This window comes from Ovis aries, chromosome 6, assembly GCF_016772045.2.
Source record: "Ovis aries strain OAR_USU_Benz2616 breed Rambouillet chromosome 6, ARS-UI_Ramb_v3.0, whole genome shotgun sequence".
Taxonomy (NCBI): Eukaryota; Metazoa; Chordata; class Mammalia; order Artiodactyla; family Bovidae; genus Ovis; species Ovis aries.
The window spans coordinates 64,047,082-64,074,183 of NC_056059.1; the positions used below are offsets into that span (position 1 = coordinate 64,047,082).

Here is a 27,102-nt window from a genome sequence, read left to right on the forward strand (position 1 = left end):
AGAATCTTCCTGTGTAGTTATTACTAAATCAAGTTTTACATTGTCAGATTGCTGGCAACTTCAATCAAAAAATAAACCCACAAGTTCTCCAGGTCAAAATATCTGTCATACTTATATTCTGCATATTTAATGATACATAGGTATATCTTATTGATTCTTAATGCATAATTCTAAAAACTTCCCCAGGCTACAACAGGTAAAATATGACAAAGAGTAACCTGGTTTTGAAGGAAGAAAGAAACGAAAACCTTAGGAAGCAGGTATCAATTTATTTAGTTGCTAAGTCATGTCCAGCTCTTTGCAACCCCATGGACTGCAAAAAGCCAGGATCTTCTCTCTGTGGGATTTCCCAGGCAAGAATACTGGAGAGGGTTGCCAATTCCTTCCCCAGGGGATCTTCCCAATCCAGGGATGGAACCCACATCTCCTGCATTGGCAGGTAGGTTTTTTACTACTGAACTACCAGGGAAGCCCAAGATATGAACTACCAAAGCACAATGTATGCTAAGTTGCTTCAGTCGTATCCGACTGTTTGCAAACCCATAGACTGTAGCCTGCCAGGCTTCTCTGTCCATGGGATTCTCCAGGCAAGAATACTGGAGTGGTTTGCCATTTCCTCCTGCAGGGGATCTTCCCGACCCAGGGATCGAACCTGGACCTCTTATGTCTCCTGCATTGGCAGGAAGGTGCTTTACCACTAGCACCAGCTGTGAAGCCCTTAATCTAAGGAAATCTTTAATAATACAGGATTAACTTTTAATCTAGTACATAGAGCCCAGACCTATATGTGGTTAATATGCATGCTTTGTTTCCACTATTAAGTATGTATGTACTTGGGAATTTTAAACCATAGATATGTCTCTCTCTAGATTTGTAAAACGGTTCTGCCTTTCCTCTTCAGTATAAATCTGCCCAGATACTTTTATTTATTTTTCTCTATAGAGGAAAGGATAGAAACAGGAAAACAAAGAGTTCTAGAAAAAACAGGAAGTCCTCCAAGATCAATTCTAGTGGTCTCACTGGTGATTTGAGTCATACAGAAGTGTACAGCAAAGCTGAAGTTAACTACAAAGGCTCCTGAGGGAGAGGGGTCAATACATTCCCTTACTGACCATGAGTAATTACCAAAAATTGAACTTCCAGATATAAAACTGTATTTTTTAAATGTTTAGATTTTTTTTAAAGCTTTATCAAATTTTCTTTAAAATAATCATCAACTCTAAAAACCATGCTTAATTTTTATTCAATCTTTGAGTCTATACTAAGATATCAACACCCTTATGAAACATCCCTAAAACCTCTGAGTCCAGGTTGTGTGTCTTCCCTGTGTCTATAGTTCTGTGGGCTAGAAGGTAAACTTCATGAAAGTAAAGACTTTTTTTTCAGTACTATATCCTGATAGAACACATGACACATAGGAGGCCCTCAATAAAACAGATGAATAAATGAAAGGAGGTTGGTATTCTTTGGTATGTTCAGTATAGTTTTTTCCTCCTCCTTCCCTGCTCTGATCCCCTTACAACAGGGCCTAGATCAATTATAACACCCTATATCTCATCTCTTTTAGGCAGAACTGTTGTGGTCTAGAGATAAGTACTTGTGCTAAGCTGAAACAATCAGAATTTCTCTCTAGAAATCTGAAATTCGACCAAGGGATACAGAAAGAAAGAAGTCATCTAGAGCTGAGGCATTTGATGATAACACTACAGGAAAGGCTCAGGTGAGTCCCTGCTTCAGTGATCTGAAGCTCGTGGTTCTTGTTCTTCTAAAGACGTATTTTTTTCCAACTCTAATATCATTTCTGTGAATTACTCCATAATCATCCCAATAAATTCACTTTTGGTCCCATTAGTAGATTACAGTTACTTCCAAATCAAAGGATCTAATCATGTAACTGAAGTAGAGGGTTACAATCTTCCATTGTCTTTTATTTTTACCTTTTAAACACAAATTATCTTAAGATTATTTTAAAGTTAATAATGCATTTAGAATCTATTTGTAGATTTCCATGTTTGTGTATTTTATTGTTGGATCAGAAATTGCATGATACTCCTTATTCTTTCTCCCAACACTCTCTCATCAGAGGAAGAATTTCTGGCAATGTATTTCCTCCTTTCTCCTATCTATAGAGGGATAGGACTCTTGCTCCGTTTCCTAGGAGTGAGCAATGGTGGGCTACTCTGGAGCTCTTCTCTGGTCTTACTATTTCCAATTCAGAGGGGAGAAGTAGGCAACACCATTCTAGCCTCAAGCCCAACCTGCCATCTCTAATTCAACTTTACCTTCAATAAGGCTGATATTTTGATCCCATTTGGCTCAGTTCTTAGTGTTTTTATTAACCAAACCCTGGAACAAAAGAAGGGTAAGTGGTAAGACCCAGATACCAAGCCTCATCTTGAAAATCCAATGATAACAACCTAGATCAACAAAGGTAAAGAATCAAATGAGATTCTTTCATGAGACACATCCAATAATGGGGTATTCCAAACAGGGAAAAGTCCAAAGAACATGTGATAAGCCAACCCTTCATTCTCTACATACTGTTATATGTCCCTTGGATGATAAATATGAACTGTCAGACCCTGGATTGGCCCATGACTACAGTGAAGGTGTTAATGGAAGAGGAAAGGAAATCTTAGATTTGTTTTTTTTTTTTTTGCAAGTGGAGAACTACGGGAAGTTTAAGACAAAAACTGTTTAAAAAAACAAAATATTAAGTCACTTTTAGTAGTAAGAGTCATTAATAAACATAAATAATTATGATTATGTGCTATTAGTTTCAAAGGGAGAACTAAGGTGGGTTATTTGAGGAAATGCACCAAAAAATTTAGCTAAAAAGAAACAAGAAGTGACTTAAAGCTATGAGGAAAAAAGAAAGTTCTCCTAGAAGTATCTGAAAAGCAAGACTAAACGTTAAACATTACATTAAGCTAAAATATTTTCTGGAAAGTAGGCAAAGGGAAAAAATGGAGTTAAAGAGTTCTTATCAAGTCTTTCCCCCCCAGTAAATTCTATTTCCTGGCATTAAGATCCTAAAGGATTTGTCACAAGAAGCCTTATGTAAGATCAATAAATTAACAGGAAAAAATAAGCCCTCCATTAAAGTAAAAAAAAAAAAAAACTATTTATGTTATCCATGTAGTCATTTTTTAATGCTTAAGTTTTAATAACTGCTGTATCTTTTTGTGTAATGGTATGAGTGAAAAGTCGCTCAGTCATGTCTGACTCTTTGTGACCCCATGGACTATACAGTCCACGGAATTCTCCAGGCCAGAATACTGGAGTGGGTAGCTGTTCTCTTCTCATATAATGGTAAATAAGTGAAAATCCTTCTTGACATAACTGAACAAGATAGGTATATTGTTTTACAGTAATTTTACCTTATTTTGGTATAGAGTTTATAAAATCTAAAGACTACATCAGTAGTGCACACAAACATTTCAAATGTCTACTGCCTTGCCTTGGTATTGGTAGGTTCAAATGACAATTATCCCAGAATTGAGCCATATGGACAAAACTAGAATGCAAATATTTTCCAGGAATACTGAAGTAATATTAGTTTTATTTAAAACATAGATATTTTCTATTTTGAAAAGTAAGAGTCTAACTTGAATTCTTGCTCAAATAAAAACCATCCCCTATATTTAAGGCAGTAATTGATATTAGTTCTGCTGGGTAGACAACAATTTCTTCAAAGAGAAAAACTTCATTCTTGCCAGATAGCCTTAGAGTTAAATCAGTAAAACAGCAGGACATTCAATACATTAAGAAAAAATTACTTTGCAAACTATACCTCAGAGACAAAGAGTAGAGTAACACTTAATGGAATGCCAACTATATACCAAGCACTTCACTAGGCATTTTACACATTATAAAATGGTTAACTCCCATCAATTTTGAAATGGTTAATATTAATCCTATTTTACAAAGGATGAATTATACTTAATTAGTATACTGAACTAATTTACTGAAGTCAATACATTTCCCAAGATCTTACAGATAGTAGGTGGCCAAAACTGGATGCTAGTTTTTGTCTAACTATAAAATCCAATTTTCCTCAAAGGCAACCAAACACCCCAAAAATACCAGACCACCTCAACCATAAGTTAACCTCAATACAGGTCTAATTCATACAATTTTGAGCATCTTCTAATATATCATAAGACATATCTAGATCTAACAGATATGTCTACCTCTAGATATCCAGTGTTAATTTAGAGCTTTTAGTATGTTTAGGTGAATACTAAAGAATCTGGCAAAAAAACAATTTTGGTTTCAGTTTACATAATGTTGTACTATTCAGATGCTTCACTGTGATGACAGAAAATTATACTGTCATTACAAAGGTAGAGACTCTTTCACCTCTCTTCAATGGTAGATCAGGAAGACACAATACACACACACAATATACATGGGTGTGTGTGCAAATGTGTACATAGAAATTTTAAGTGGAACTTAATTAAACATTTATTTAGATCTTATTAAGACAATTATAAAGCTCAATTCATACTAGCTAAAGGCTGATGATAAAATCTGACATTCTTGACACATTTCTTGGTGAAATGAAGCAATTTAATGGTCAGTAGAAAAATGTTAAAATCCACCTGTACCATATGCAAACTTTTAGAGATTTAATGCTGTAATTTGATAAGAAACCTGGGTTGGAATTTTAAAGAAACAGTAAAAGAATTAAGAGTATCATTTAGGAAAAGAAACACATCACTCCTTTTCTAAGATGTGGTAAAGTGTCAGTTCTAAAGAGGTAATTATAAGACTTCAGCAGGGATTAGGAGCTATTTCTCAAGCCACAATATAAACAATTCCCCCCTGCAACATTAAGATTATTTTTTGATGAATATAAAGTAAAACAGAAATCAATAGCTAAATAAATGGGTATTACAGGCAGTCACAGATGTTCTTTACATTACACAAAGGTAAGTTTTTACTTTAATTTAAAGCACCTAATCCAAGTTCTAACAAATGACTAATGACAAAATGTTTTACGTACCTCCGACAAAAAGATCAATTCCTCCAGCTTCTTTTATTTTCTTTTCAAATGCATCACATTCTGCTTGCAAATCTGTAGCATTCCCATCAAGGATATGAGCATTATTAGGATCTATATCAATATGCTTAAAAAAGTTATTCCACATATAAGAATGGTAGCTTTCAGGATGATTTCTGGGAAGTCCTAAACACAAAGTTAATGAATAAAAATATAACTATTTTCAGAAACAAATCTAAAGTTGACTTTTCTGATTAAGCCATAAATGCTATTTATATATTCTATGCCATATTCAATTTAAAAGCATTTTATATGGAATAAATGCGTATTATGTCAGGCATTATTTTAACCACTGTAAATGTATTAACTCAATCAATGTGTACAACATCTGTGGAAATACTAGTATCAATCTCACTTTATAGATGAACAGAAGCACTGAAAAGCTAAGGCACTCTCCTAGGGTCAGGGAGCTCATGGAGGGCCTGGAACACAGAAGTCTAGTTCATGTGCATTTAATCACTATATTCCACTTCTCAAATACAAAATTTAACTAGTAAGACTGATTTATGTCTTAAATTCAATATAAATTAAGTGGCTGCTGCTGTTAAGTCGCTGTCGTCGTGTCCGACTCTGCGATCCCATAGACGGCAGTCCATTAGGTTCCTCTGTCCCTGGGATTCTCCAGGCAAGAATGCTGGAGTGGGTTGCCATTTCCTTCTCCAATGCATACATGCATGCTAAGTTGCTTCAGTCATGTCCGACTCTATGTGATACTACGGACAGCAGCCCACCAGGCTCCTATGTCCACAGGATTCTCCAGGCAAGAATTCTGGAGTGACTTGCCATTTCTTTCTCCAAATTAAGTGGTTACACAACTGAAATCTTTGTCCATTTTCCTCTTCTGTTATTTCTGTTTGCTTGCAAGGTATACTTAACTATGACAGTTCTTTGGCAATCAAGCTACTGTTAAAAATAAACACCTATAAAATGTAAATGTTAACACAGAGTTCGTATGTTTCCAGTTCAGCAAGTTGTGCTTAGTTGCTCAGTCATGTCCGACTTTTTGTGACCCCATGAACTATAGCCCGCCAGGCTCCTTCTCTATGGGATTCTTCAGGCAAGAATACTGGAGTGGGTTGCTATTTCCTTCTCCAGGGGATCTTCCCAACCCAGGGATCGAACCATCATCTCGTGCGTCTCCTGTACTGTTGGCAGATTGTTTACCCGCTGAGCCATCAAGGAAGCACAAGCAAGTTAACAATCAATAAATTATAAAAGCTTCAAGGCTACAAATATAAATAGCCTTATATTTGAAAAAATTGTACTAATTACTTTACATACATATTAATTACTTTATCCCCACACTGGTTTTAACTTTGTTTTGAGGGAAAAAGAAAAAGAATGAGAAATGTCAATGAATTGGCTCAAAGTTGATGGAGCCAGGACTGGTAAGTAGCAGCTGAAGATGAGGGCAGAGCTTCTAATTTCCAGTCCCACAGTCCTTCCACTGTGTCATGCTGTCATTACATAAATATAGACATTTTTACATAAGCTTCCAACCCCACTACAAGGTGATACATTACACTCTAGAAATATATTCATTCAAAACAATTTTAAATAATATGTTAATATTCTCAAAATATATTCAATTTAAAATATAACATGTCCAAATAATACATTCAAACAATATAGCTTACCTACATATTCATCCATGTTAAAGGTCTTCACGTATTTAAAAGAAAGGTCTCCATTCTTGTGATATTCTATAAGTTTTTTATAACATCCTAAAGGTGTACTCCCTAAAACAGATAAAGATTCCATTTTCTAACAGTCTAATTTTTAAAAAAGTGTATATTAACTTTATTCTCATCTTAGTTAATAGTATTTTATACATATTAGGCAAATGATTATTAATTTGAATACATATTCAATTAATGAATATATGTTGAACTAGTCTCTTTACAAGATACCCTAAAATTTTAGGAAATCAGAATTTACTGAATAAAGCTGAGAACCTGTCAGCTTAAATTACAGCTTGGAAAATTCTTATATTGTTGGCTATCTGGAATTAATGGTGTATATTCCAAGAGTAGAAACTTCTAGAAAGCACACATTTGAATTCAAAGAAAAATAAACATCCCACTGATAGAGAAAAAATCTTTATCTAGGGAGGGATTTGTAGCACAAACGATATGTAAATAGGTCAAGTGTTGACCATTTAACGAAATCAAAGGGGAAACCAGAGCTGAGTTTAAATATTGCCTCTACTTTCAAAATAGAAAGTGGCAAGGATTGAGTGAGGAACCTTATCCTTTTTTAACTGGAATTCCTGTTTCTCATTTTGTGTTACTGTCAACAAATATCAGCTAAAATGTATAAAGTAAAATGGTTTCTAGGAAATGGGATCTTGGCTTTGGATACTTCATCTGAGCTCTTAATGTTATTGTTTTATAAATGTGATTCTTTCATATGTTTTACAAAATTAAGATCTGACTGACAAGAGCTCCATGAAATGACACAATAAACATAAGTGAATTCAGCACCTTGTGGATGTTTTTCAAAATTGCTTCATTTTTTTAAACTACAAATTCAAAGACTAAATTGACTGCATTCTTATAACATTCTTACAACTAACAACCTGGCCCACACAATCCTGGTCACAGTACTGGATTTTTAAGCCACCTACCATCACAAAATAAAACACAGACACATAAAGTTTCTATTCAAGAAGCAGGGAGAAGTATGGCAGAACTGAACAGCATCTGGCAAAACAAAACAAACAACCAAAAAACAACAACAACAACCACAAATACAGAAGAAATCTGGAGTAGTAAAAAAAACTGCCTCTCACTTAATACGATAGGATAATAGAAGTAGCTAAATATCACACAGACAGGTTCAGAGAACAGAAGACTAATAGGTTTTCTTAAAGTTAAAACCACAAATTGTTTTAAATTGTCATTAATGATTTAAAATTGATGTTGTCAAACTTTCTAATTCCTTATCAAAGAACTACAGCCCACTAACATGAGACCAGGATAAAAGATGGACAAGTACACTTTTCTTTCTTCCTTTCTAGGAACATAACAAATTTTCTGCGTCTATCTTTTGATGTCAGGAGAAGAGTTATAGGACTCCCTCCATAATTTAAGAGCATATGAAGAAAAATGTAAGAAGTTGTCACAATAGTGATGACAAAAATACATTTATTTTCTACTTTTTAATCAAAGTGGCTGAATAGAAAAAAAAACAATGAAAGATATGATACAGGGTAAACTGGTGAAATAAACTTGATTTTAATATATCTGCTTTGCAATACTCATTTACTAACATAATTATTTCAGTAAGTGTTTACTATGTTTCAGATAAAACAAAGATTAGGACTCTTTCTACCATAGAAGAACTCATAAGATATGGATAGACAAGTACTAAATAACCATAACAGAAGGAAAAATATTATGAAATAAACTATAAGAGACCTGGAGAAGCATAACAAATCAAAGGAGGAAAGACTACAGTCTTGGTTGTTGAAAGGAGGATCAAAAACGGCATTTCAACAGAGTCTTTGAAGAAGAGGTGAAATTCCCACAATCAAAGAAAGGGGTAAGTCTTGACTGAAAATAGAAAAAAGATGGGGGAGAAGGTTCAGAGATGACATCTGTATGCCCACCATGTGCTAGATGCTGCGCTGGTGTTTCCTATGTGAGCTAATGTAAGTCTCACAAGCCTGGGAAACTGGCATCATGTTTCCCATTTTGAAAGTGAAAGAACTGAGTCAAAAAAATTAAGGAATGTGTGAACTATCACACACATGGTAGTGAAGTCAGAGATTTAAGAGATCCTGCCTGGTTCTGGAGCTCACAAAGTTTTTATTATACAGCACATTAGCAACACTAGTGAAAGGAAAGCCAGCAAGACAGGCCTGTTCTTGCAACTACAAGCAGTCTAACTTGCCTACCATGATTCAGTGTAAGGGAATGGTGGGAGTTAAATCTGGGAGGCAGCTCAGGCCCATAGCATGCAGGCCCTTGAATGTTATGCTTGTCAACATCACTTCAATAAATACGTATTGAAGAGATATTCCCCAGGACTGTGCTTGACAGTACTTGTATGGGTGTGCATGCACAGTTGTGTCCGACTCTGTTACCCCATGGGTTGTAGCCTGCCAGGCTGCTCTGTCCATGGCATTTTCCAGGCAAGAATACTGGAGTGGGCTGCCATTTCCTATTCCAGGGGATCTTCTCCACCAAGGAATCAAATCCGAGTCTTCTGTGTCTCTTGCACTGGCAGACAGAGATTCTTTACCACTGTGCCACCTGGGAAGCCCCAGAATTGTGCTTGGTGCAGCATAATTATAATACAGCATGTTATTTACAATTACAGAAATGTATGCTCACATTTCAAAAGCACAGGAGTGAGGATGGTGCATGATTAACACCATCAATGGTCAATGAAGGAGAAAAGAGAAAAATGTTAACAGAAGTTTTTCAGAGATCAACCCTTGGCAGGTGTATTACTAAGCAGTTATACTATCCAAAATAAAGCAAAAGGGTTGTATATTTAAATACACACAAAAAATGTTTAGCATTGCTGGTGTTTATGACTCTGAAGTCTTTCTGTCCCCACACTCAAATTACTGTTTATTGCTTCACAATTAACACAGAGTGATTAAGGCAGCTAGTCTGAGCATGGCCTAGGTTCATACAAGGCAAACTGATACAGAGGTCTTGTTTAATCACTGCAGCTCACATATCAAAACTGTGGGTGTTAAAGGGCCCACTTCCAGTGTACAAAATTAAAAAAAAAAATCGCTCTTTGCCATTCTCACCAAGAACTACTTCCATGGACCAAAAAAACAAAACAACAAACAAAAATAACAACTTGGTGAGTCAGAGTACCTTTCATGGAAATTATGCAAGTGAAAAAAATTATGATTGTAGCTTTTATGGGTTGACATGTATGGGGGAAGGAGAAAAAGGAGAAAATACTGTTTAAATAAAACACATTTATGAGAATCTTAAAGTTATATAGTGTTTACAGTATATAAAGGACTTGCTCTCATATGAGCTGAAAAACAACTTTGTAAGCTATTAATTTCCTTACTTTCATTAGGTAAGGAAAACAAAAATCAGGGTGTAGAATAAATGCCCTGCAGTCATCAAAACAATAACAGTTCTCATCCCAGAACCAATACTCTTTTCTATGGAAGTCAAAACATCAAATAAAAGTACCATGGTATCAGTGACACTTGGTTATTTTTAAAGAAAAAACCTTAACAGAGAACTAAATCCAGCAAAATATATAATTAATGCTTATGTTCCTTCTGTCATGAACACATCAGTCTTCACTTTTTCACTTATAGTATTTATAATATAGAAAGAAAATAATCACAGAAATAGCAAAGAGCTAATAAGATGATATGGAGAAGGAAATGGCAATCCTCTCCAGTACTCCTGGCTGGAAAATTCCATGGATGGGGGAGCCTGGTAGGCTACAGTCCACAGGGTCGCAAAGAGTCAGACACGACTGAGGGACTTCACTTTCTTTCTTCCATAGTTCCCTTTTGGAGAAGGAAATGGCAACCCACTCCAGTGTCCCTGCCTGGAGAATCCCATGAACAGTCTATGGGGTTGCAACGGACATGACTAAGCAACTAACACACACACACACACAATAAGATGATACGAGGTAAAATTAAGAGGCAATAGGACATACTTTAGGTACCTCTTAATGATCAATGAGAAAGCTAATCTCCCAAGAAATTTCTTGAATCGTGAAAGCAACCCCTCTAAATACAAACAAAAAACTACTAGGAAAAAGGGACAAAAAAATATCGTGACCCTTACTTGAGCTATATTTCTGTATTTCCTTTTGCATTCTGGAGTGGTAGATGAGTCAGAATTTTAACCAAGAAAATAGTAATGGAATTTAGATACTAGATATGGAGAATCTATATCTATATATTTGACTTTATATGCTAATATGTTAAATCAGTGATATGGCAAGAAATAAAAAGGAAACATTCTACCAAGGAAAATCCTTCAATCTCAGAACCTTGAGTATCTAACATGGAAAAAATGGTATATTACCTGTTGGCAAACCCAGTGTAAAATATCTGTCTTGTCCAGGTCTGAACTGAATGATCCGATTACAGATATATTTGGCTGCCCATTCACTAGCCAAGTCATAGTTATCAAGAATTACAAGCCTCATTATGGTGACGCACAGCTTCCAGGACAAGTTCAAACCTGAGAAAATTTCATTGTAGAGCACTTTAAGTAATTAGCAGATAGTCAAACAGAAGCATAATACACTGATGGCTTTAAAAAGGATATTACTTAAGAAAGACATGCATGTATACAAATACAATCTGTACTTTTAAAATAGCAGTAATAGCTGCTCTCTACTGAACAGACTTCAGGTGCTGGGCAGTGGGCTAAGTCAATTAAGTATAAATATTAACCCTTACGACAAGCTTCTAAGGTAAATACAATGTCCAGTTTCAGATGAGTAAAGGGACTGACACAATTTAAGTTCACATACTTGTTAAGTGACAAAGTCAAATTTTTTATCAAGGCAAATTTACCATAAAGACATCACACTGCAGTCTCCACAGGGATACTATATAAAGCAACATAAAACAAATCTAAAGGCAAACAAAGCAGCACTCAGTTATTGATTGCAAGTTAATGGCAGTAATGATTACTCAGCACCTTATGCGTTACTTACTAAAATCCAGGACTCTCCCTATGAATGATGTAATAACCAAACCTCTCTTCTGGTAAATAATGTTTTTACAAAAGTAACACCTGCACTTTAAAACATTTCAATCCATACAGAAAGGTACAAAGAATTTGAAAAAAAAAAAAAAAAAGAAAAAAAGACCCAAATCCTGCCACCTCGAAATAAAGTTCATTACTATTAGGTATACATCATTCCATACATCTATATAATGCACATATACAAATGGGATGTATAGAAATTTCTAACCATGGTATCATACTAGACATTCTATTTTTAACAAAAAGCACTTAATTTTCTGCCTTCAACAGAAGCAAAACTAAATAAAGTTAACTAAAAACACTGCACATCTCCAGGCAAAATAATTCTTCACAAAAAGCAATTTCAGTTCCTAGAAGAATATTATAAGGTTAAGAAAAAATATTATACAAATTTTAAGAGAGAGGAGTCACTTTAAAACTGTATGATTCCATTTTGGACAATATGGCTTGACCTGCTACCATGAAATACGTGAAAATTGTTTTCTTCTACTTCTGCCCACCCCCTGATTTCTGTAAGATGTGTTATTTTTATATTGTCTAGATTTATAACATTTACACTGTGCTTTCAACCATAATTTCCAGATTTTAATTCTTAGTTTTGTATTTAAATGGATGTTACACCAATTCTTTCACAAACTGCTTCAGCAGTCCTGAATGCTGAATTCAAACTTTACATACAGTAGTAAATCAAATTCTTTACATTGGTGGGAATAGGAGGTCTTATAATAATGAATACACTGAATCTAAATATGTCCTTAGGAACATATGATTTAGAAATCTGGCATAACAAAAACTTACAATCGCCGTGATCTAGAATTCTGGCACAGTAATGAGATAAACAACATTTACAAACAATAATTCACACAGTAAGTCCAACAAACGGACTTAATTCAGTCCAGGAAATGGACTTGGCCTCTATTTAAACTCATTAATAACCTAGTGGCAGAAACTACTTCAAAGTTACACCAAGGAATCAGAAACATTTCCAAGCTGTTTTCACCATCAAGAAATAAAATTATTTCTAATAAGAATATTCAGCAAAATGACTACTGATAAAAAGAGATTAAAAAAAAAACCTGTAAGGTGAGAAGGAGGAAATGTCATGAGAGTTTTGGGGGCATGCTATTTCTTTTCTCAGTTCAACACACTTGTGAGGGAGGGCCTATTAAATACTAAGCACTCAGCTCTGTAGACACATAAATGACTAAGATAAAGATCCTACTATCAAAGGGCTTAGACTCACTTAATAGTCTCTGGTATATTAAAAGAACTTATCATCCTCATCCTTCAGATATAGAAAACTGCAACTCAGAAGTTTATTACTGAAGTTATAAAGCTATTAAGTGGTGGAGGGTCTATCTGACTGAAAGACACGTGCTCTGCAAAAGTGTCTTATAAGGAAGAATCACTTAGGATCCCTGTTAGAAAGATTCCCAGGACCTGTCCCTAGACATAGTGTTGCAAAAGATCTGGAACGGGATCCAGGGAATCTGCACTTACACAAATATCACAGGTGATTCTCACAATCAGGATAAATTTGGAAAAGAACATCATACACGATGACTTCATTGTACAGAGGTTCAAGTAAGCCCTTCAGACCAAGTACATTGTTTCCTTAAACTCTTCCGTGTGCCCAGAGTTCACTTCCAAAAGTCCCAAATGAATCACCTGAGAAAAGTTGAATGTTTTTGCCACATGTGTTCAGATTTTTAAATGTGTCTTTTCCCAGTTTTCGCCAATCCTCAGAGATCCAAACGGATGCGGTCCTCCACCATCCTCTAGCATCTTGACTCTACAGCACTCAGAAAATGACACAGCAACACCTCTGTCCTCATCTTTCTCAGGTGCTGATTCACTTTGGGTGTGCATCCCTTCGACAAAGAGCTGACAAACACAAACCTCAGAACTTTAAAGCTGGGTGGGAACTCCTGCACAACTTGGATTACACAGCTATTTTATTAGTATCTATACTAGAATCTGGAATCTAAGCTTCCAGAATCCCTGCTATGCGTTTTTCCCCTACCACACACTACACCTGACCTCAAAGAACCTCTGAAGCCCGGCCTGGAAGGAGGCCCTCTGGGAACGGAGGGTCCAGTCCCGACAAGGGGCCAGAAAAAGCAGCGAAGGCTGTGGACCCCGCCCCGGAAGGCGAAGGCTGCAAACCCAACCTCACCTGCTCGGCTGCTGGGCCCATCACTCCGCAAACCATAATGAATGCAAATGAGGATGACTATCGCGCAATTGTAACAAGTGTCAGGGGAGGCCCCCTCCCGAAGGCTCAGTTCCGAAGAGGATAACCATAAGTTAGAGGGAGACAAGGCTAGGGAACACTACGGCCCTCGCCTCGAGGCTTCCGGGAACCCCATCCGCCCGGCGTCCCCGTCTCCGCATAAAGCCCACCGGTGGAGGCAACGACCAGGCAGGTCCCCGCCCGACTCCCTTCTTGGTCCTTCCCCGTGGGCTCACCTGTTGACCCACTGGCTCTTCCGACGCTGGAACAACTAGAACAACCAACACCCACCAACCCAGAGCGACCCCAGCCGGCGCGTGTAGCGCGGAGCCTCAGGACCCGGATGTAAACCCAGGCGCACAGGAGACCGCGGCGCGTCCCGCGAATCCTGCGCATGCGCGCGCCTCACGCTTGCTAGGGATGTGCCGAATAGAGGTCCTTGTGCGTTGCGCCAGACAGGAAGCCTTTGCTTACGTGAGTTTCCAGTTCCTGAAGCATCGCTTAGACGGTGCTCGTTTTTTTCACCTTTCAAGGGTTGACTGGCAGTAAGTTCTTTGGGTTTATGAGATTTAGCACATAGGACTGCAGTGCTCATGCATAAGCATTTATAGTAAATAGCAGTATGGATTCATGTCTCTCTTACCCCAGGCTATTGAGTGTGTACTCTGCAAGCACAGTGACATCTAAGCGCTTGTTATCAGTAAGCTCATCAAAGTTAAATTGGATATGCTGCAGAAAGGCAAGCCTTGGAGCGGCTCAGTACGCCTAAACTTCAAAAGGAGACTGATGAAGTACAAACTTGTGCTAAGTTTCTAATAAAGGGGTAGAGGAAGCAGAATCTGATTTGAGCTCATTATCGTAGATCTTTGTTCATGAGGGGAATGGAAGGAAGCGGGGCTGGGAAAGTTATTGTTAAGAAAGCAACACTCAAAAGAAAGATCTTGTGGCTTCATTAGGACCCATTAGAAACAGTGCTTAGAGTTATGTTAGGAACTAAAATCTGATTACCATTATCAGCATGGGGTGACAGGCAGACTCAAGTTTCCTTGGACGCTGCAAAGTTAAGACAAATGTTCCCAGATTCCTTATCTGAACTTCTGCACCTGAGCTGTGAATCCAACTTGTACCTCTGGGTCAAATGAATCCCTCTGGCTCACATTTTTAAGGCAAGAGTGTTGGTGGTGGTTTAGTCTCTAACTCCTGTCCAGCTGTCTGTGATTCCATGGACTGTTGCCTGCCAGGCTCCTCTGTCCAAGGAATTTTTCCAGACAAGAATGCTGTAGCAGGATGTGATTTACTGCTTCAGGGGATCTTCTCTCAGGGATTGAACCTGGGTCTCCTCCATTGCAGGTGGATTGTTTCCCTACTGAGCCACCAGGGCAAAGAGCAGATTGTTCTGTTCTCAGATAAGCACTATAGTCGAGTTAGCTTACAAAAGCTGTTGTTAACACCTCCCCAGTATTATAATTTATCATCTAATAAAAATGAATTTTGTATCCAGTGTAGTAAAAAAAAAAAAAAAAACACCTGCAAATAATAAAAAGAGCCTTGCAGAAAATATTATTGGAACATAAACGAGTAATTGTGAAATTTATTCTTTCTCAGTAGTTTTACTTTTTCATGCTTTTCCATCACTAGAAAAAAGTTCTGTCTCTGCTATTAGTGCTTGACAATCATTACTTCTGCTTTGATTGCACAATCATGTCCTGTCTTCCTTTTCAAGTGTGTGTTTCTCACCTCTTGCAAGGCATATGCGATTTTATTGTATAAGATTAAAATAATGTTACTGCCATTAAAAGCAAAATATGTAAAACTAAACAGAGAAACTGTTTTGGCAAAGACAGGAACATTTGTCCATTCAATAAATATTTACTGATTATGTGGTTTTGTGCCAGACACCAGCATGAGAGGACAGACATACAGTCCTTGTTTTTTGTGAACTAAGAGCCTTGTGGGGATACAGACATCACCCAGCAAATCCTAATAAGGGAAAGTAGTCTGAGAGTACTGAGTAGCCATGGGACTTTAATGGAGACGTTCCTTTGTGTTTGGAGACGACTTGGTCATAGAAAGGACCTGTGTCTTGTCCTCCAAATAAAGCCCCAGACAATGACAATAGAAAGGTACCCTGAACCAAGGTTTAGGATGAAAAATTTGGTAGGAAAGTTCTCACAGGTTGTCACCCAGCAAAAGTGACAGACTTAACAGTGGCATATATGAGCAGACTATAAAGGTGACTATGTGGGTGACAGGAAAAAATGCCTGATGACAGCCCTGGTCTACTCCAGGTTACAGAAAGACGCATCAGACAGCAGTCATCTCGTGGTCATGAGTAGCTGACATGGACCTGAAATAGGGATTCAACATGTACCAATGGAGGGCAACGGACAAAAGCTGTTTTGGCAGACACCAATTGGGATATATACTTTAGACAAAAACACACAGAAAGAGATGCCTATCGTTTGCAGTTGGTGTCAGAGAAGAGAAAATAGCCCCAGAACAGATACCTTTATGGACGTAGACACCAGGAGTCTCCCCACCTTAGATGTCATCCTGAGTCAAAGGTGGGGAAGATGGATATTCTGAAGTGATAGAATTTACACTTAAAATGTCTAAACAAGGAAACACTGAAACAATTAAATGAACCTGAAAATAACTTTCAAGTTGCCTGGTCTCATGAGAATGGGATTGAGGGAAAGTTTTAGGTAAAAGTTATTTAACACATTGAAACTGTATATTATATAGATATATCACAGAAAAATAAGAAATGGCACATTGGTATTTATGGCCTATGAAATTTTTTATATTCTAAAGAATGTTTTAGCAATGTGTACCCTGATCAGATTTGTATGTAAAACAACAGTCCCCCTGTATGCCTGTAAAGAACAGATTGAAGTTGGGTCAGAAATAGGTCAGCGAAATCTGGATTTTTCCAGGAAGCATATAGAAAAGGACCCTATAATCTCAGAAAATACAAAGGTCTTCAGGCAGGAAAGTAAAAGGCATGCATATGGAATTCTGGATAACTTCCATGTAGCTGAGAGTAGGATGTATTTCAAACATGAGAGAAAAATGAATCTGGAAAGAGAGATGGAGGACAAATGAAGTACCCTGTAGGCCATGCCTGGAAATTGGACTTCATATTGTAAGCAGTGGAGAACAACTTAAGCTTTATGAAATGTAGCAGGAGACTAGAATATTGTGTGTTAGGAAGAAGGAAGTAGAATGGGTGGGGATTCTATTTTAGTCATAAAAATCCAGATACAAAAAAGATTCTAGGCTCATTTTGTATTTTCTTTGCCCCAGCACTGGTACTAGGCATTTCACTAATGACCGATAATTTTTAGTTTTAGTTTGTTTTGGTATTTTATCAAGAATATAATACTTGCCAAACACTGCCTGAATCTATTAAAATGACAGTTTGGTTTACCAGTTTACTCTGCTAGTGAATTATGGTGATTGATTTTTTAATGTTAAATATACTATGCATTGCTGAGATAAAACCAGGCATGGTTTTTCTTGGTCACGGTTATGGAAGCAACTAAATTTTTAGCTGTAAAGATTGTTTTAACAAATGCTTCTTTCCCTATGAAAGGTCAGTTGCTCAGTCCTGTCCGACTCTTTGAGACCCCATAGACTACAGTACACCAGACCTCATCAACTCCTGGGGTTTACTCAAACTCATGTCCATTAAGTCAGTGATGCCATCCAACCATCTTGTCCTCTGTAATCCCCTTCTCCTCCTGCCTTCAATTTTTCTCAGCATCAGGATCTTTTCAAATGAGTCAGTTCTTTGCATCAGGTGGCCAAAGTATTGGAGTTTCAGCTTCAGCATCAGTCCTTCCAATGGATATTCAGGACTTCCTTTAGGATGGACTGGTTGGCTCTCCTTGCAGTCCAAGGGACTCTCAAGAGTCTTCTCCAACACCACAGTTCAAAAGCACCAATTCTTCGGAGCTCAGCTTTCATTATAGTCCAACTCTCACATCCAAACATGACTACTGGGAAAACCATAGCTTTGACTAGAAGGACCTTTGTTGGCAAAGTAATGTTTCTGCTTTTTAATATGCTATCTAGTTTGGTCATAACTTTTCTTCCAAGGAGCAAGCGTCTCTAATTTCATGCAGTCTCATCTGCCGTGATTTTGGAGCCCAGAAAAATAAAGTCTGACACTGTTTCCATTGTTTCCCCATCTATTTGCCATGAAGTGATGGGCCCAGATACCATGATCTTAGTTTTCTTAGTTTTAAGCCTTTTCCACTCTCCTCTTTCACTTTCATCAAGAGGCTCTTTAGTTCTTCTTCTCTTTCTGTGATAAGGGTGGTGTCATCTGCATATCTGAGGTTATTGGTATTTCTCCCAGCAATCTTGATTTCAGCTTGTGCTTCATCCAGCCCTGCATTTTGCATGATGTACTCTGCATATAAGTTAAAGAAGCAGGGTGACAATATGCAACCTTGACGTACTCCTTTCCTGATTTGGAACCAGTCTGTTGTTCCAGTTCTAACTGTTACTTCTTGATCTGCATACAGATTTCTCAAGAGGCAGGTTGATATTCCCATCTCTTGAAGAATTCTCCACAGTTTGTTGTGATCCACACAGTCAAAGTCTTTGGCATAGTCAATAAAGATGAAGTAGATGTTTTTGTGAAACTCTCTTGCTTTTTCAATGATCCAATGATGTCGACAATTTGATCTTTGGTTCCTCTGCCTTTTCTAAATTCAGCTTGAACATCTGGAAGTTCATGGTTCACATTCTGTTGAAGCCTGGCTTGGAGAATTTCTTTTTTTGCTCCAAACCTCTTTTATTTTTTAAATTTAATTAAAAAATTTTAATATCAAATTCATTTTTGGGGGGTATAGCTGATTAACAATGTTGTGATAGTTTTAGGTGAACAGTGAACACATTCCATCATACACATAGATGTATCCATTCTCCCCCAAACCCGCCTCCCATCCAAGCTAGCACATAACATTGAGCAGAGTTACATGTTCTATACAACAGGTTTTTGTTGGCTATCCATTTTAAATATAGCGGAGTGTACCTGACCTTCCCAAAGTCCTTAACTATCCCTTCCCTGCAGCAATCACGAGTTCGTTTTCTGTGTCTATGAGTCTGTTTCTGTTTTGTAATTAGGTTCATCTGTATCATTTCTTTTTCTTTTTTAAAAATTTTTATTTTTACTTTATTTTACTTTACAATACTGTATTGGTTTTGCCATACATTGACATGAATCCACCACGGGTGTACATGAGTTCCCAAACATGAACCCCCCTCCCACCTCCCACCCCATATCATCTCTCTGGATCATGCCCATGCACCAGCCCCAAGCATCCTGTATCCTGCATCAAACATAGACTGGTGATTCGTTTCTTACATGATAGTATACATGTTTCAATGCCATTCTCCCAAATCATCCCACCCTCTTCCTCTCCCTCAGAGTCCAAAAGTCCGCTCTACACATCTGTGTCTCTTTTGCTGTCTCACATACAGGGTCATCATTACCATCTTTCTAAATTCCATATATATGTGTTAGTATACTGTATTGGTGTTTTTCTTTCTGGCTTACTTCACTCTGTATAATAGGCTCCAGTTTCATCCATCTCATTAGAACTGATTCAAAAGTATTCTTTTTAATGGCTGAGTAATACTCCATTGTGTATATGTACCACAGCTTTCTTATCCATTCATCTCCTGATGGACATCTAGGTTGTTTCCATGTCCTAGCTATTATAAACAGTGCTGCGATGAACATTGGGGTACATGTGTCTCTTTCAATTCTGGTTTCCTCGGTGTGTATGCCCAGCAGTGGGATTGCTGGGTCATAAGGCAGTTCTATTTGCAATTTTTAAGGAATCTCCACACTGTTCTCCATAGTGGCTGTACTAGTTTGCATTCCCACCAACAGTGTAAGAGGGTTCCCTTTTCTCCACACCCTCTCCAGCATTTATTGCTTGCAGACTTTTGGATCGCAGCCATTCTGACTGGTGTGAAGTGGTACCTCATTGTGGTCTTGATTTGCATTTCTCTAATAATGAGTGATGTTGAGTATCTTTTCATGTGTTTGTTTGGCTTGGAGAATTTTGAGCATTACTTTGCTAGCGTGTGAGATGAGTGCAGTTATGCAGTAGTTTGAGCATTTTTTCGCCTTTCTTTGTGATTGGAATGAAAACTGACCTTTTCCAGTCCTGTGGCCACTGCTGAGTTTTCCAGATTTGCTGGCATATTGAGTGCAGCAGTTTCACAGCATCATCTTTTAGGATTTGAAATAGCTCAACTGGAATTCCATCACCTCCACTAGCTTTGTTCGTAGTGATGCTTTCTAAGGCCCACTTAAGTTTGCATTCCAAGATGTCTGGCTATAGGTGAGCAATCACGCCATTGTGATTGTGAAGATCTTTTTTGCATAGTTCTTCTGTGTATTCTTGCCACCTCTTCTTAATATCTTCTATTTCTGTTAGGTCTACAACATTTCTGTCCTTTATCCAGCCCATCTTTGCATGAAATGTTCCCTTGGTATCTCTAATTTTCTTGAGAGATCTCCAATCTTTCCCATTCTATTGTTTTCCTCTATTTCTTTGCATTGATCACTGAGGAAGGCTTTCTTATCTCTTCTTGCTATTCTTTGGAACTCTGCATTCGAATGGGTATATCTTTCCTGTTCTCCGTTGCCTTTTGCTTCTCTTCTTTTCACAGCAATTTGTAAGGCCTCCTAAGATAATCATTTTGCCTTTTTGTCTTTGTTTTTCTGGAGGATGGTCTTGATCCCTGCCTCCTGTACAATGTCATGAACCTCCATCCATAGTTCTTTAGGTACTCTGCCTATCAGATCTAATCCCTTGAATCTATTTGTAAGGGATTTGATTTAGGTCATACCTGAATGTCTTAGAGGTTTTTTCCCTACTTTCTTCAATTTAAGTCTGAATTTGGCAATAAGGATTTTATGATCTGAGCCACTGTCAGCTCTTGGACTTGTTTTTGCTGACTGTATAGAGCTTCTCCATCTTTGGCTACAAAGAATATAGTCAATCTGATTTTGGTATTGACCATCTGGTGATGTTCATGTGTAGAGTCTTCTCTTGTGTTGTTGGAAGAGGGTGTTTGCTATGACCAGTGCGTTCTCTTAGCAAACCTCTATTAGCCTTTGCCCTGCTTCATTCTGTGCTCCAAGGCCAAATTTGCCTGTTAGTCCAGGTATTTCTTGACTTCCTACTTTTGCCTTCCAGTCCTATATAATGAAAAGGATATCTTTTTTGGGTGTTAGTTAAAGAAGGTCTTGTATGTCTTCACCGAATTGTTCAGCTTCTTCAGCATTACTGGTCGGGGCATAGACTTGGATTACTGTGGTATTGAATGGTTTGCCTTAGAAACGAACAAAGATCATTCCATTGGTTTTGAGATTGCATCCAAGTGCTGCATTTCGGACTCTTGTTGACTGTGATGGCTACTCCATTTCTTCTAAGAGATTCTTGCCCACAGTACTAGATATAATGGTCATCTGAGTTAAATTCACCCATTCTTGTCCATTTTAGTTCGCTCATTTCTAAAATATCAATGTTCACTTCTGCCATCTCCTGTTTGACCACTTCCAATTTGCCTTGATTCATGGACCTGACATTCCAGGTTCCTATGCAATATTGCTCTTTATAGCATTGGACTTTACTTCCGTCACCAGTCACATCTACAACTGGGTGATGTTGTTGCTTTGACTCTATCTCTTAATTTTTTCTAGAGTTATTTCTCCACTGATCTCCAGTAGCATATTGGGCACCTACCAACCTGGGGAGTTCATCTTTCAGTGTCCTGTCTTTTTGCCTTTTCATACCCCCTGTTCATACCCAGGGGGTTTCATGAACCTCCCTGTTCATGGGGTTTTTAAGGCAAGAATACTGAATGGTTTGCCATTCCCTTCTCCAGTGGACCACGTTTGGTCTGAACTCTCCACCATGACCTGTGGTGGCTTTAGCACTAGGTAAAAACTCTGAGTTGGACAAAATAAAATATGCCTTTTAGAGGCTTCTTCCAAGGTTCGTCTACCTTAAACAGAAAGTGAAAGCATTTGTTGCTCAGTCATCTGCAACTCTTTGGGATCCCATGGACTATAGCCCTCCAGTCTCCTCTTTCCATGGACTTCTCCAGGCAAGAATACTGGAATGGGTTACCATGACCTTCTCCAGGAGATCTTCTTGTTTCAGGGATAGAACTCAGGTCGTCTGCATTGCAGGCAGATTCTTTACCTTCTGAGCCACCAGGGAAGTCCTTCCTTAAATAGATTAAATAATAATGGCTGTTCCTTGGGAATGAGATATAAAAGTGGTTCAGTCCAATTTTTGCTCCATATAGTAATGGGAATGTAGGATTTTGTTTTTGTTTTTCCAGAGGCTGTCACTGATCTGAGAGCAGGGAATGGGATGAGGGTAAATTAAAACACACAAAACTGACTGCTCTTCCTGATAGTCAACTACCTTTCATAAAAAAAAAAAAAAAAAAAAAAAAAAGCCCTCCCCATGTTACTGAAAATCTGTCACTAGTTTCCAAAGTTCTCAGAAACTTGGTTTTGATGGCTTGTCAGTTTTCTTTTTACTTATATGGAGGAGCAGAGTTTTTGATATATTTATCCTGCTATTTTTGCTGATGTCCTCAGTTGATTACTTTTTGAGTGAGCACTGTTAGTTTCTCTTACAAGGAATTTTAAATTTTATGTTGCCAAAATTATTGGCATAGCATTGATTGTAATATTACCTTGTTATCTCTGCATTCCATAGTGATTTCAACTCCCTCATATCTGATACTGTAAATTATACCTTCATTTTTTTTTCTTTCTAATCACTGTGGTTAGATGTTTATTAGTTTAATTGCTCTTTTCAAAGAACCAAATTTCGGGTTAGTTGGATTTTGCATTGCTTTCTTGTTTCTGTATCACTGATTTCTATTCTAATCTTTATTATTTCCATCTAATCTCTATAATTTCCCTAGGTCTACTCACTCAGGATTGAATCCCCCCCCCCCCACCTTGTTCCTCCTAGTTCCTTTAGGTGGAAGCTGAGATCACTGTTTTGCAATCTTTGCTACTTTCTTATATAAACTTGTAGTTCCATGTATTTCCTTTCTTAAAACTGCTTTAGTGGCATCCCACAATTTTTTATATCTTCTTTTTTCATTTTAATTCAGCAGAAACTTCTCTCTAATTTTTTTTGGTTTCTTTTTGGCCTATAGGTTATTTATAAGTATATTCTTATTTGCATATTTTTCAGAAGCTTTCTGTTTTTTATTTCCATTTTACTTCCTTTTTGAAAGAACATCCTTTGTACGACTTGATTCTTTTTAAATATGTTAAGACTTGTTTGTGGCCCAAAATATGGTATATTTTTATGTGCACTTGAAAAAAATGGAATTTCTGTTTTGGTCTAGATTGTCGATTAGATAAAATTAGTTGATGGTGTTCAAGTCTCATATCTTTACTGATTTTATGTTAATTATTTTATAAATTAATGAGATAGTAGTGTTGAAATTAGACAATTATTGTGGCTTTGTGTATTTTTGTTGTCATTTTATCAATATTTGGTTGATGTCTTCTGGTGCTTTATTACGTACATAAACATTTAGGTTTGTTTCCTACTCATGATGAATTAATCATTTTAAAATTATGAAAGGATCTTCTTTATCCTTAGTAATATTCATTGTTCTGCAATCTTCTTTGATATTGATGTCACCATTAGAACATTTTTGATTTGCATTTAAACGGAATAATTTTCTATTATTTTCCTCTTAGTTTATTCATGTTTTTTATGCTTAAAGTTGTTTTTTTTTGAAAGCAGATCTATTGGTGCGTGATTGATATACAAAAATTGCATATATTTAATGTGTACAAGTTGATGAATTAGGGCATATGCATACACCTATGAAACCATCATCACAATCCAGGAAATAAAAATATCTATCACCTCCAAAAGTTTCCATATGTTACCGCTGCCTTTAGTTAGCATGAGATCTATCCTCTTAACAAAAACTTTGAGTACACAGCACAGTATTGTTAATATAATAGGCACCATGTTACATAGCAAATCTCTGGAACTTAACTTCATATACATTGATAGCAAATCCCCATTTTTCCCTGCCCCTTGCCTCTGGTAACCAGCAGTCTATTATCTGCTTCTATGAATTTGACTATTTTAGATACGTTGGGCTTCCCTGGTGGCTCAGGGGAATCTGCCTGCCAATGCAGGAGTCGTGGGTTCAATCCCTGGGGTCAGGAAGATCCCCTGGAAAAGGAAATGGCAACCCACTCCAGCATTCTTGCCTGGGAAATCTCATGGACAGAGGAGCCTGGTGGGCTACAGCCTCTGGGGTTGCAAAGAGTTGGACAAGATTTAGCATCTAAACAGCAATTTTAGATGCCTCATATATGTAGAATCATGCATTATTTGTCCTTCTATGACTGACTTAATCCAAGTTAGCATAGTGTGCTCCTGGTTCATTCATGTTGTTTCATTTGGCAGCATTTCCTTTATTTTAAGGTTCAGTGATATTTTGCTGTATGTGTATAGCACATTTTTAAAATCCATTCATCTGTTGATAAACATTTGGATTGTTTCCATATGTTGGATATCGTGAATAGTGGTTCAGTGAACATGGGAGTGTAGGTTTCTCTTGGAGATCTCCTTTCAGTTCTTTTGGATATATACCCAGGTGAGAGATTGCTGGCTCATATAGTAGTTATATTTTAATTTTTTGAGGACTTTTGATACTGTTTTACATAGTCGTTACACCATTTTATATTCATGCAAGCAATGTCCAAGGTTTCCAGTTTCTCCACATTCTTACCAATATTTGTTATCTTTTTTGGGGGGAATTGAAGGGGATAATAGCCATCCTAACTGGTGCAACCAAATATCCATTGTGGTTTTGTTATGCATTTCCCTCTTGATTAGTGGAGAAGGAAATGGCAACCCACTCCAGTATTCTTGCCTGGAGAATTCCATGGACAGAGGAGCCTGGTGGGCTGCTTAGAGTCAATGGAGTCACAAAGAGTCTGACACAACTGAGCAACCGAGCATGCATGCTTGATTAGTGATGTTGAGCACCTTTTCATTTTGGTCATTTTTATCTCTTCTTTGGATAAATGTCTATTCAAGTCCTTTACCAGTTATTTAATTACATTATTTGTTACTTTGCCATTGAGTTGTAGGTATTCTTATTATATTTTGGATATTAGTCCCTTAACAGGTATATGGTCTGCAAATATTTTCCCCCATTCTGTAGCTTGCTTTTAATGTCAATTGCTTATTTTTATTTTTGTTGTTGTTGTTGTTTTGCCTTTGCCTGTGCTTGCTTTTGGTGTTATCTTCAAGATATCATGGCTAAAGCAATGTCAAGAATCTTCTCCTATATGTTTCTTCTAGTAGTTTTACAATTTTAGGTTCTTTGTTCAAGTCTTCAATCTATTTTGAATTGATTTTTTTTCATCATTTTACATGTGGAAATTGGCTTTCTTAGCACCATTTATTGAAAAGACAGTTCTTTCTCCATTGTGTACTGTTGACTCCCTTGTCAAAGATCAGTTGACTGCTTGTGCTTGGGTTTATTTCTGGGCTGTCTATTCTGTTCCATTGGCCTGTATGTCTATGCCAGTTCCATACTGTTTTAATTATTGTTTTCACATTATATTTTGAGATTGAGAAGTATGATACCTCAAACTTTGTTGTTTTTCCTCCAGATTGCTTTTGCTATTTGGGGTCTCTCTGGCTTAATATGAATTTTAGGATTGTTTTTTCTATATATTATTTAAAATACCATTGAGATTTTGATGGGGATCATATTAAATCTGTAGATTGTTTTGGGCAGTATAGATGTTTTAACAAGTTTTCAATCCATTAACATGGGATGTCTTTCCATTTATTTGCATTTACTTTAATTTCTTTCATCTGTGTTTTGTAGTTTTCAATGTTTATATCTTTCATCTGCTTGGTTAAGTTTATTCTTCAGTATTTTACTCTTTTTGGTACTATTGTGAATGGGATTGTTTTCTTAATTTCCCTATAAGGATAGGTCTTTGTTAGTGTAGTGAAATGCAACTGATTTTTGTATGTTGATTTTATTTTATTTTATTTTATGTGTTGATTTTATGTCTTGCAATTGCAATAATTCATTTATACTAACAGTTTGTAGAGTCTTTAGACTGCATATAGGACTAGATTATCAGCAAATAAAGATAATTTACTTTTTTGTTGATATTGTCAGTGCATCTTTATTTCTTTTTCTTACCTAATTACTCTCACTGGAACTTCTAATATTATGTTTAGAAGTGGCGAGAGTAGACATCCTTGCTTTGTTTATAAATTTAGGAAAAAAGCTGTCAGTTTTTCACCATTTAGTATATTAGCTTTGGGTTTTGTTATATATGGTCTTTATTATAATGAGGTAGATTATTTCTGGCTTTCTGATGACTCAGCAGGTAAACTCTTTCTATACCTTTTTTGTTTAGAACTTTTTATCACGAAAAGGTGTTGAATTTTCTTAAATGTATTTTCTATATCTGTGATGATAATCATGTGATTATTATCCTTTATTCTGTCACTGTAGTATATTATGTTAATTAATTGGCATATGCTGCACCATCCTTGAATCTCAAGGATAAATCCACTTGGTCATGACATGATTTTTAATATGCTGTTGAATTCAGTTTACTCGTATTTTGTTGAGGCTTTTCTTGTATGTAGTTCATCAGGAATATTGACTTGGACTTTTTTGTTTTCTCTTATGTTTAGTTGTACTCTAATATGTATTATTTCTTTCTTCTGCTGACTTTGGGCTTGGTTTATTCTTCTTTATCTAGTTCTTTGAGATGTAAAGTTAGGTTGTTTATTTGAGCTCTTTACTTTCTATAATGAGAGCGTTTATCATTATAAACTTCCTTCTTAAAAGTGATTTTTTTCAACCTTTAAACTTTGTTATGTTGTATTTTCATTTATATTTGCTTCAATATATTTCATAATTTCCCTTTTTATTTATTGTTTGACCTAATTTTGATCAAGGAGTATTGTTTAATTTTTATGTATTTGTGAATTTCCTTCTGCTATAAC

The 27,102-nt window shown here is 36.9% G+C and overlaps 1 protein-coding gene and 1 long non-coding RNA gene across 7 annotated transcripts in view; one reads left to right on the forward strand and one right to left on the reverse strand.

The window, feature by feature from the left end:
• Positions 1 to 14,361, reverse strand: part of GNPDA2 (glucosamine-6-phosphate deaminase 2) — a 63,631-nt gene extending 49,270 nt beyond the window's left edge. For 2 of the 6 annotated variants that reach the window (XM_060417601.1, XM_004009802.5), the window contains exons 1-4: positions 14,257 to 14,361; positions 11,095 to 11,253; positions 6,703 to 6,804; positions 5,009 to 5,191 (exon numbers count right to left, since the gene is read on the reverse strand). In XM_060417601.1, the coding sequence (XP_060273584.1) occupies positions 5,009 to 5,191; positions 6,703 to 6,804; positions 11,095 to 11,218 (409 nt within the window). In that variant the 5' untranslated portion in view covers positions 11,219 to 11,253; positions 14,257 to 14,361. Of the gene's footprint in view, positions 1 to 5,008; positions 5,192 to 6,702; positions 6,805 to 11,094; positions 11,254 to 13,455; positions 13,672 to 14,256 lie in introns of all 6 variants that reach the window. The other 4 variants (XM_060417602.1, XM_012179892.4, XM_060417604.1 and 1 more) reach the window with 3 other exon arrangements.
• LOC114115307 (uncharacterized) lies at positions 1,186 to 26,824 on the forward strand. The gene is made up of 3 exons (XR_003589683.3): positions 1,186 to 1,720; positions 8,371 to 8,608; positions 13,517 to 26,824. It is a non-coding gene; the product is annotated as an uncharacterized LOC114115307 (long non-coding RNA).
• The last annotated feature ends 278 nt before the right edge of the window (positions 26,825 to 27,102 follow it).